This window comes from Microcaecilia unicolor, chromosome 1, assembly GCF_901765095.1.
Source record: "Microcaecilia unicolor chromosome 1, aMicUni1.1, whole genome shotgun sequence".
Classification (NCBI taxonomy): domain Eukaryota; kingdom Metazoa; phylum Chordata; class Amphibia; order Gymnophiona; family Siphonopidae; genus Microcaecilia; species Microcaecilia unicolor.
This window is the reverse complement of record NC_044031.1, coordinates 13118057-13129971: the sequence shown is the minus strand read 5'-3', so window position 1 is coordinate 13129971 and position 11915 is coordinate 13118057. Positions and strand designations below refer to the sequence as shown.

At 45.3% G+C, this 11915-nt stretch overlaps 1 protein-coding gene across 1 annotated transcript in view; it reads right to left on the bottom strand.

Moving 5' to 3' along the window:
- Positions 1–1239: 1239 nt before the first annotated feature.
- Positions 1240–11915, bottom strand: part of LOC115462936 (oocyte zinc finger protein XlCOF6-like) — a 98730-nt gene continuing 88054 nt past the window's right edge. The window contains exons 4-5 of the mRNA XM_030193444.1: positions 2344–2518; positions 1240–2016 (exon numbers count right to left, since the gene is read on the bottom strand). Of these exons, the coding sequence (XP_030049304.1) occupies positions 1384–2016; positions 2344–2518 (808 nt within the window). The 3' untranslated portion in view covers positions 1240–1383. The remainder of the gene's footprint in view (positions 2017–2343; positions 2519–11915) is intronic.

Sequence of the window (11915 nt, the reverse complement as noted above, 5' to 3'; positions counted from 1 at the left end):
TAAATGATTTCTATGAGACCCATTTCTCCTTTAGGTCTAGGAATGTACAGTCTCAGCATACACAGATTCTTATAGAAGACCTTGTGAGCATAGAGGAGTTTTCTCATTTGCACATCTAGTTTTTCAGGGTGTTTAAGAAGTCAGTTTTCAATACCAAAGCAATAGGAGAGTGTAGGAAGTCTCCTATAATAGTCAATACTAATTTTTTTTCCCTCAGCAATTTGTGCTTTTTAGTTGTTTCTTCCTTCACTCCTTATATATCAAATCAAATCAATTCTTGTATACTGCTAATATCCCCTTTCCAGGGTTCAGTGCGGTTTATATTCTAGGTGATACAAAAAACGATAATGTTAGTGTGAGGTTAACAATTAGAGACCATTGGTGTAATGCATGAGACCACAAACATTATAGGAAAGGATAATGGATGATACTAGGAGGTAGAAGTCAATGGAATATTATGAGGCAGTCTTTGGGAAGAGAAAGGTTTTTAGCCTCTTCCTGAAGTTGAGGTAGCTGTTTTCTGTTCTGATGGCAATAGGTAGAGAGTTCCATATTTTAAGTTTAGGTACAGGGAATAGAGAGCTGAAGATCTTCTGATTTCAAATCGTCTTTTGAAACGCTCGCATCAGTTGTCATTTCAGTCTGTTAGACTAGACCAGACATAGCTTAGTGGTCTTAATCAGCAGTTCAGAGGTGAACCCTGTAAGATTTGAAAAACTAAACAAGCAGATCTGAACCTGAGTCTTCCTGATATGAGAAGCCAGTGCAGTTTGTTTAGATGAGTTGAAACACTAGTACTATATCTATTCAATCTGTATATTACTCTAGCAGCTATGTTCTGTATGATTTGCAGTTTTATTTTTTCTGATATTGACACTTAATTTATGTATTTATTTTATTGCATTTGTATCCCACATTTTCCCACCTATTTGCAGGCTCAATGTGGCTTACAGAGTTTTGTTATGACATAGTCATTACAAGATGTCGGTTACAATTCGTAATGTACAAAGATTAAGAAAGGGTAGTGAGAAGGAGGGTATTAAGCAGGATAGTATAGAGGTGGACTTTAATAGCTGGGTGAGCTGGTAGGTTTTTGTAAGGTTATGGGTTCTCTTTGTAGGCCTTGTTGAAGAGATGTGTTTCAAAGATTTCCGAAATAGAATGTTACAGTAATCCAAGTGAGGTAGGTCTAACATGTGAACTAGTAGTGCAAAGGCTTTTTTTTCTGTGTGAATTTTTCAGTGATTTCTGAGATTTGCTTTCTAACAGAAGCTTTTATTACACTCAGTACATGTTAATGGCTTCATTACTGAGTGGCTTTTCTAGTGGTTTGTTAGATGTACTTTCTAAAGATTTTACTACACTCAGTGCAGGTAATTGGTCTCATTTCAGTGTGGATTCTCCAGTGTCTTGTGAGTGTTCCCTTCTCGGTGATACTTTTACCACACTCAGTGCATGTAAATGGCTTCTGTGGATTTTCTGGTGCATTATCATGTATTTCTTCAACCTAAAGCATTTGCCACACTCGGTGCATGAAAAAGGTTTTACTCCTGAATGGATACTCTGGTGCATGGTTAGTGTTTCCTTGTCAAAAAAGCTCTTACCACACTCAGTGCATGTAAATGGCTTCACTCCTGTGTGAATTCTCTGGTGTCTTGTGAGCTTCCACTTCTCAGTGAAGGTTTTGCCACATTCAGAACATCTAAATGGCTTCACTGCTATGTGGATTCTCTGGTGCATTATCATGTATTTCTTCAACCTGAAGTATTTGCCACAGTCATTGCATGGAAATGGTTTTACTCCTGAATGGATACTCTGGTGCATGGCGAGTGTTTCCTTGTCAATGAAGCTCTTACCACACTCAGTACATGTGAATGGCTTCACTCCTGTGTGAATTCTGTGGTGCCTTGTGAGTTTCCCCTTGTCAGTAAAGGTTTTCTCACACTCAGAACATGTAAATGGCTTCACTCCTGTGTGGATTCTCTGGTGTTTTGTGAGGTGTGCTTTCTGACTGAAGCTTTTATTACACTCACTGCAGATGAATGGTTTCATTCCTGTGTGGATTCTCTGGTGTTTTGTGAGGTGTGCCTGCTGACTGAAGCTTTTATTACACTCAATACAGATAAATGGTTTCACTCCTGTGTGAATTCTCCAATGTGTTCTGAGCGTTCTTTTCAAAGCAAAGCTTTTACCACACTCAGTACATGTAAATGGCTTCACACTCATGTGAGTTCTATGGTGCTTTGTGAGTTTTACCTTCTGAGTGAAGCTTTTACCACACTCAAAACACCTGAATGGCTTCACTTCCAAGTGAATTCTTTGGTGTTTTGTGAGGTTTGTTTTCTGATTGAAGCTTTTATTACATTCAGTGCATGTAAATGGTTTCATTCCTGTGTGGATTCTCCAGTGTCTTCTGAGTGTTCCTTTCGCAGTAAAGCTTTTACCACACTCAGTACATGCAAAAGGCTTCACTCCAGTGTGGATTCTCTGGTGTATTATCATGTATTTCTTTGTGAAGCTTTTTTCCACAGTCAGTGCATAGAAATAGTTTTACTCCTGAATGGATTCTCTGGTGCATGGTGAGTGTTTCTTTGTCAACGAAGCTTTTACCACACTTGGTACATGTAAATGGATTCACTCTTGTGTGAACTCTGTGGTGCCTTCTGAGATATCCCTTCTCAGTGAAGCTTTTACCACACTCGGAGCATATAAATGGCTTCATTCCTGTGTGGATTCTCTGGTGCAATATCATGTATTTTGTTCAACCGGAAGAATTTGCCACACTCAGAACATGGAAATGGTTTTACTCCTGAATGTATACTCTGGTGCATGCTGAGTGTTTCCTTGTCAATGAAGCGCTTACCACGCTCAGTACGTGTATAAGTATACAATCTCTCATTTTTCTGAACTTTCTGGTACTTTGAGAGGTATGACTTAATGCAAAAGACTTTTCAGATTTAGTAGTAATCATTGATTCTTCACCAGTCTGAGGTGTTTTATGATCTGTGAATGCTTCTCCATGGCTGAATTTTTCATTACATTCAGAACTTGAAACTAGTATCTCTTCTGGGTAGAATTTTGCATTTCTTATGAAGTTTTCTTCCTGATTGAAACTTTTATCACAACTAGGACATGAAGATAATGTCTTATCAGTGTAATTTTTCTCGTATTTGTAACGTTTCCTTTATTGATAAAAGTTTTCTCATCTACTGTAGTTGTACACACTCTAGTTTCTTTATTATTGTTCTCATGTTTCTCTTTCTTCCTACTGAAATCTTCCCACACTCAGAACCTATACAGTGGGTCTCTCTTATGCATGTTTTCTGCTGTTGCTGTAGTTCTCCTCTTTTGACTGAAGGTTTTCCCACAGTCCGTACCTGTATATGGTCTCTCTTCAGTATCGGATCTCTGATGTGATTTCAGAGTTAAATGATCATTAAGGAATATCTCACATCCATCACACAAACATTTCTGAACTCTCATCTGGTTTGTCTGTTCTTCCACTGTTTGTGTGATATTACTGGTACAATGTTCACACAGAGCTGAGGCTCCTGTTGAAGGTTTTGTTTATTTGATTTTTTCCCTTTTCTCCCCGGTCAGAACAGGACGAAGTCTCTTCTTTCTCTCTTTCTGAGAACATCTTTTCTTCTTCAGGCTTCTCACTGAGCTTCCATTATGTGGCCTCTGCATTACTGTTCTTAGGGTCATCTTTTTCTAAATAAATAAAAAACAGCATTGTATAGTACTGTAGGAGAACAGCAGTTTAACGAGTTCAATAAAAAATCTGTATAAATAAATTGTAAATTTTCCACCCCCTCCATGCTAGGATCAGTGGCGTAACTAGGGTAGTTGACACCTTGGCCGGTCATTTTTAACCACCACCACCACCAAATCCAGTACTAGGCATACCGAGAAATACAAAACACTCAGGACCTATAGAGCAATTCTACCATACCATAAGCAGTAATTTGTACGAGTCACACAAGGAAAAGGAAAGCATCTTAACACTACAGTGAGCACTAGAACATCAATTCACCTATTGTAAAAACGAAAACAGACAGATTAGTACAGATCGTCGATCCTGCACAGTCAATGCCAACCGAAAGCCATGTCTTTTTCACAAATAGATACACCCTAATCCACTATAGAACAAGTAATCATAAACTTCTATTTAGACAAAAATTAAACTGAACCCCCGATGCCAGACTCTGCATACAATGCAACACCACAGAAACAGAAAATGTCCCCTAGTACTGTGCAAAATATAAAGACAGCAGATGTAAATTTGAAAAAACTAACACATACCAATCACCACTTTACAATTACAAATAGAAATAAAACAAATACAGAAAATAAAATAATACCATTTTATTGGACTAATACATTTAGCTTCCAGAGGCCAAAATCTCCTTCCTCAGGTCATACAGTATAGTGCTGTTACAGTATCCTATCCTGACCTGAGGAAGGGGGTTTGTTCTCTGAAAGTTAAGTCAAAATGTATTAAAATTAGTCCAATAAAAAGATTACCTTATTTACACGTTCTATTTATAAACATTTATTAACACAACAACAATACTATATCCTAAAGCAAAAAAATACAAATATATATTTTATTTACAGTTTGTTGTCTCTGGTTTCTGCTTTCCTCATCTTCTTTTCACTGTCTTCCTTCCATCCAGCATCTGTCTTCGCTCTCTCCTCTGCCATCCAGTGTCTGCAGTGGCGTAGCAAGGGGGGGGGGGCAGGAGGGGCGGTCCGCCCCGGGTGTCAGCTCAGGGGGGTGCTCCCTGCCAGCTCCCCCCCCCTCGGCGAATCGACACCCACCCCCCCCCCCCGACAGCTCTCGCACCCTACCTTTAAAAAGAATATCGGGAGGCGCAGCGCCTCGCGCCTGCCCCTGCACGTAAAAGAAATGTGGACCGTCGGGCCTTCTCTCGCTCTGTCTGTCCCGCCCTTGCAGAAATAGGAAGTTGCGTCAGCGGAGGTGGGACAGATAAAGCGAGGGAAGACCCGACAGTCCACATTTCTTTTATGTGCAGGGCAGGCGCAGGGCGCTGCGCCTCGCCTCCCGATATTCTTTTTAAAGGTAGGGTGCGGGAGCTGGTCGGGGGGGGGGGGGTGTCATCGTGCTGCACCCGGGGGGGGTGCAACGGCGAACCGCCCCGCCCCAGGTGGCAGCCCACCCCCTGCTACGCCACTGAGTGTCTGCCCTCTAATGTCCCTTCCATCCACTGTCTGCCCTCTCTCTCTGCCCTTTCCAACCACTGTCTGCCCTCTCTCTCCATTCCATCCACATCTGCCCTCTATTTCTGCCCCTTCCATCCACTGTCTACCCTCTCTCTTCCTTCCATCCACATCTGCCCTCTATTTCTGCCCCTTCCATCCACCATCTGCCCCAGTCTGCCATCTCTCTCCACCTTCCATCAACATCTGCCCTCTCTCTCTCCCATCCATCCACATCTGCCCTCTATCTCTGTCCCCTTCCATCCACCATTTTCCCCCAGTCTGCCCTCTTTCTCTCTCCCCCTTCCACCCACCATCTGCCCTTTCTCTCTGCCCCTTCAATCCGTCTGCCTTCCTCTCCCATCCATCCAGGGTCTGCCCTCCCTCACCAGCTCCCCCCTTCCATCCAGGGTCTGTCCCCTCTCTCTCTGCCCCCTCTTGTCAGCCCCCCGTTCCAGCCCCCTGAGTCCACCTGCCCCTAGTTTCCAGCCCCAGCCCACATCTCCCACCTGCCCCCCCCTTTTCAGAGCCCCTATCCCACCAGGGTCCCCCCTTCTCCCATCAGTCCCGAGCTTCAGCCCCCAGCACTTCTCCCTGTCCCCCGTTCAGCCCCTATTTCAACCCCAGCCCTTCTCTCCTCACCCAGTCACGAGCTTCAGCCCCAGCCAGTTCTCCCTGTCCCCTTTAAGGCCCCAGTCCCCACAGTTTCAGCCCCTGCCCCTTTCAGCCCCCAGGTCCACTACTAGCCCCCTTATCCCAACTACCCTCCTTTTCAGCCCCCAGTTCCAGCCCCTTCATCCACCACATGCCGTGCATCCCCCCTTCTCAGCCCAGACACATTCTCCCACCTGCCCCAGGCATGGACCCATTTTCCCATCCTGCCCCCTTGTCAGACCCAGTTCCAGCTTCAGACCCCTTCTCCCCTCTGAGCTCCCCAATCCCTTCTCCCCTCTGAGCACGCCCTCTGAGTTCCCCTACACCCCTCCCCAACCCCTTCTCCCCTCTGAGCACCTCTCTGAGCTCCCCCACCCCTCCCCAAGTCCCCTTCTCCCCTCTGAGCACCTCTCTAGCTCCCCCACCCCTACCCAATCCCCTTCTCCCCCTCTGAGCTCCCCCTCTCCCATCTGAGCCCCCCGACCCGTCCCGTCCTCACTCCCTCCGTCGAGAGCCGACAGAGCCCTCTTCTCCTAGCCACCACCCTGCCTTTAAAAAAAAAAAAATCCATGCAGCGGCGCAGGCAGCGCCTCGCATCTGCCCTGTGTGTGCTGTAAAAGAAGAAAAACCCGCCTCGCTGGGCGTCGGGCCTTCCCTTGCTGTGTCCCGCCCTCGAGGAAATAGGAAGTTACCTCAGAAGAGGGCGGGACACAGCGAGGGAAGGCCCGATGCCATCGAGGCGATTTTCTTTCACAGCCACGCAGGGCAGATGCGAGGCGCTGCCTGCGTCACTGTATGGATTTTTAAAAAAAAAGGCAGGGTGGTGGAAGGAGACGAGAGCTGTCAGCTCTCGACGGAGCACCCCCCCCCACCCCGCTGACACCTGGGGCGGACCGCCCCGCCCTTGCTTCGCCACTGGCTAGGATACATTCCCAAATTGATCACTACCAGGGAAGAATATAGAATATATGATCATATTCAAGCTAATATTTAAAAGCACCTTTTGGTCTTTGGACATAGAGATAATACCCAGTGTACCTGAATGTAACTCACCTTGAGCTACTATTGAAAAAGGTGTGAGCAAAATCTAAATAGATAAATATAGAAGAAAATCCATACTGAGCTGGGCTAAGCTCCATCGAGTCTCCAACAGTGGCCGATCTGGTCACATGTGCCAGGCAGATCCCAAAATGCAGATCTATTTGTCATGATTGATTTTCCAGTGGTGAGCAATGTAACCTCCAAGTCTATTTATGGACTTTTCCTCCAGAAACATTCAATCATGTTTCAAACCTCCTCTCTACTGTGGCACCATCCACGGCTGTCAACGAGGCTGTTTCTTCTTACAACAATACTCTATCCTCTGCCTTAGACACTCTTGCACCTTTGATGACCCGCCCTAGTAAGGCGCACAAAACCTCAACCTTGGGCTGACTTCTAATATCCGCTACCTACGTTCCTGTACCCCTCCGCCGAACGCCTCTGGCAGAAATCTCGGGCCCTTGCCTGATTTCCTACACTTTAAGTTCATGCTGACCGCCTTCCAATCTGCTTCTTTTAATGCGCCAAACAGGATTTATATCCAACTGACCAACTCTCTTGGCTCTAACCCTCAGCTTCATCTTCACCACATTGAACTCTCTCCTCAAGGTGCCCCCTCTCCCCAACTCCCCCTTCATTATCTCCTCGGACCCTTGCTGAATTCTTTCACGACAAGGTTCAAAAGATAAAGCTTGAATTATCTACCCTCGCCACCCGTCTCCCTCCACTAGTCCGTTCCACTCTCTCTCCTTCCCCTCATGTCCTTTTCCTCCTTTCCTGAAGTTACTATAGAGGAAACTACACTTCTCCTTTCTCTTTCCTCAAAATGTACCACCTGTTCCTCTGATCCTATTCCACCCACCTTCTTAAATGCCATCTCACCTGCTCTTATTCCTTTTATCTGTCACATTCCTCAACCTCTCACTTTCCACTGCAACTGTCCCTACTGGCCTTTAAAACATGCTGTGGTCACAACCTCTCCCTTAAGAAGCCTTCACTCGACCCTACTTGTCCCTCTAATTACCGACCCATCTCCCTCCTCCCTTTTCTCTCCAAATTACTTGAGCGTGCTGTTCACCGCCACTGCCTTGATTTTCTCCGTCCTCACATGCTATTCTTGACCCACTACAATCTGGTTTTCGCCTCTCTCCACTCAACGAAACTGCTCTTACTAAAGTCTCCAATGACCTATTACTGGCTAAATCCAGAGGTCTCTATTCCATCCTCATTCTTCTTGATCTTTCCGCTGCTTTTGACACTGTCGATCACAGCATACTCCTCAATATCCTGTCCTCACTTGGATTCCAGGGCTCTGTCCTTTCCTGGTTTTCTTCCTACCTCTCCCTCCGCACCTTCAGTGTTCACCTCTGTGGATCCTCTTCTACTTCTATCCCTCTGCCTGTCGGCATACCTCAGGGTTCTGTTCTTGGTCCCCTCCTCTTTTCTATCTACACTTCTTCCCTTGGTTCATTAATCTCATCCCATGGCTTTTCCTACCATCTCTATGCTGACGACTCCCAAATCTACCTTCTGCCCCTGATATCTCACCTTGCATCCAAACCAAAGTTTCAGCGTGCTTGTCTGACATTGCTGTCTGGATGTCTCAATACCACCTGAAATTAAACATGACCAAAACCGAACTTCTCATTTTTCCCCCCAAACCCACCTCCCCACTCCCCCCGTTTCTATTTCCTGTTGATGGCTCTCTCATTCTCCCTGTCTCCTCGGCTCGAAACCTTGGGGTCATCTTTGACTCTTCTCTCTCCTTCTCTGCTCACATCCAGCAGACCGCCAAGACCTGTCGTTTCTTTCTTTACAACATCCGTAAAATCCGCCCCTTCTTTCCGAGCACTCTACCAAAAACCCTCATCCACACCCTTGTCACCTCTCGTTTAGACTACTGCAATCTGCTTCTTGCTGGCCTCCCACTTAGTCACCTCTCCCCTCTCCAATCGGTTCAAAACTCTGCTCCCCGTCTCGTCTTCCGCCAGGGTCGCTTTACTCATACTACCCCTCTCCTCAAGTCCTTCACTGGCTCCCTATCCGTTTCCCGCATCCTGTTCTAACTTCTTCTACTAACCTATAATGTAATCACTCTGCTGCTCCCCAGTATCTCTCCACACTCGTCCTTCCCTACATCCCTTCCGTGCACCTCCGCTCCATGGATAAATCCTTATCTGTTCCCTTCTCCACTACTGCCAACCTTCCAGACTTTGCGCCTTCTGTCTCGCTGCAACCCTACGCCTGGAATAAACTTCCTGAGCCCCTACGTCTTGCCCTTCCTTGGCCACCTTTAAATCTAGACTGTGTTGAGAATTAAGGGGTCCCAAGCCCCCCCAAGAAGGCTAGAGTGACCTTAAATCTGACTCCATCTCTAAATAACACTAGTACTGGGGTAATCAAGGAGTTATTGCCTCTAAGGGGAGATGTTAGATCTAAGGAAAAGATACCAGCCTTATGACAAACTGGATTTAGATTACAGTTATACAATGCATTTATACTTACAGCCTTTGATCATTAAGTGAAGCCCACAAATCATCATTTGGAATGAGGAGTTTATTTGCCAAGGTACAAGTCAAATCAGTGATGGACAACAGGCATGTACAATTAATTATAGGAATATGATAGCTGCAAACAGGTGTTAATTATTTGCTAATCTTTTATAATTTCTTTATCAATTAGAGGTTTTACAAGGGAAAGCAATTAGGTAATTTGTCAATTCTGCTGGACACATTGGTTTCCCTTGGAGAGAGAGTGGCAACCCTATTCTCTCTAACTCAAACCAGAAATACCCTGATTTTTATAGGTGCCCTCAGGATATGGATAATATGACAGTAGATATACCTGATTGGATCTATGCTAATGTCATGGTTGTCACTGATTGGCTCATGCTAATGAGTAGCTTCTATCTTGCTACGCCTTCCCTGCTCACAGGAAAGTCTCCCTCCTCTCTGGAACAGCTAGTTTCCTATTTTCTCTGCACCTGCTATGACTCACGCATTTCTCAACTTGTTTTCTAACTTACATTAGAGAAAATTCCACTTTGTAACAGATACGGGCTTCCATTTGTGTTGAAATCCTCCATTTTGTTTCCATATCTATTAACTTCACTTTTAGGCCTCAATCTGGGCTACAAACTAGGTCATAACTTTTCCAGTAAGCTCCCAGTTATGTCAGCCATCAGATTTCTGACTGAGCCAAGGTCTGTAATGGCCTGAGCTCTATGACTGGGCCCACCACGATTCCAGTGGGGGGGTCCCTGGCTGTACCATAATTATACAACTGAAAGCCCACCTCTTTAACATTGCTTTGACTCGTAACCACTTGTAACCACTTGCCTCCACCTACCATGCTCCTTCCTTTACACAATAAGCGGAAGAACAAATGGCTAGAAATGTAAGGAGGGGGGACAAAAATTTCTTCAGGTATATTAGTGAAAGGAGAGTGACTAAAAAGGGAATTGGTGAGACTAAAAGATACTGCAAAACGGCTATGTAGAAAATGATGAAGAAAAGGCAAATTTGCTAAATAGATACTTTTGTTCTGTTTTTAACTGAAGAAAATCCGGGAGAAGGACCGCGATGGTCTGGCAAAAAGTTCATTTGAGAATGGAGTGGATATAGCACCGTTCACAGAAGAGAGTGGTCTATGAACAACTTGAAAAAGCTAAAGGTGGACAAAGCCATGGGACCGGATGGGATCCACCCCAGGATATTGAGGGAGCTCAGAGAGGTTCTGGCGGGTCCTCTTAAAGATTTGTTTAATAAATCCTTAGAAACGGGAGAGGTTCCGAGGGATTGGAGAACGGCGGAAGTGGTCCCTCTTCACAAAAGTGGTGATAGGGAAGAACTGGAAACTACAGGCCGGTAAGCCTCACTTCTATTATTGGAAAAGTAATGGAAGCGATGCTGAAGGAAAGGATAGTGAATTTCCTGGAAGAAAATGAGCTGCAAGATCCGAGACAACATGGTTTTACCAAAGTGAAATCGTGCCAAACGAATCTCATTGAATGCTTTGATTGGGTGACAGGAGAATTGACCGTGGACGTGTTATAGACGTAATCTACTTAGATTTCAGTAAGGCTTTTGACATGGTTCCCCACAGGAGGCTCTTAAATAAACTGGATGGGCTGAACATGGGACCCAAAGTGGTGAACTGGTTGATGGACAGGCGCCAGAGGGTGGTGGTGAATGGAGTTCGCTCGGAGGAGGGAAAGGTGAGTAGTGGAGTGCCTCAAGGATCGGTGCTGGGGCCGATTCTGTTCAATATATTTGTGAGTGACATTGCCGAAGGGTTAGAAGGTAAAGTTTGCCTATTTGCGGATGATACTAACACAGTGGACACCCCGGAGGGAGTGGAAAACATGAAAAAGGATCTGAAAAAGCTAGAAGAATGGTCTAAAGTTTGGCAATTAAAATTCAATGCGAAGAAATGCAAAGTGATTGCACTTAGGGAGTAGAAATCCACGGGAGGCGTAGGTGTTAGGCGGGGAGAGTCTGCTAGGTACGGACGGGAGAGGGATCTTGGGGTGATAGTAATCTGAGGATCTGAAGGCATGAAACAGTGTGACAAGGCGTGGCTGTAGCTAGAAGGTTGCTAGGCTGTATAGGGAGAGGCGTGACCAGCAGAAGAAAAGAGGTGTTGATGCCCCTGTACAAGTCGTTGGTGAGGGCCCCCACCTGGAGTATGTGTTCAGTTTTGGAGGCCGTATCTTGCTAAGGATGTAAAAAAGAATTGAAGCGGTGCAAAGAAAACTACGAGGATGGTATGGGATTTACGTTACAAGACGTATGAGGAGAGACTTGCTGACCTGGACATGTATACCCTGGAGGAAAGGAGAAACAGGGGTGATATGATACAGACGTTCAAATATTTGAAAGGTATTAATCCGCAAACGAATCTTTTCCGGAGATGGGAAGGGGGTAGAACAAGAGGGCATGAAATGAGATTGAAGGGGGGCTGACTTAAGAAAAATGTCAGGAAGTATTTTTCACAGA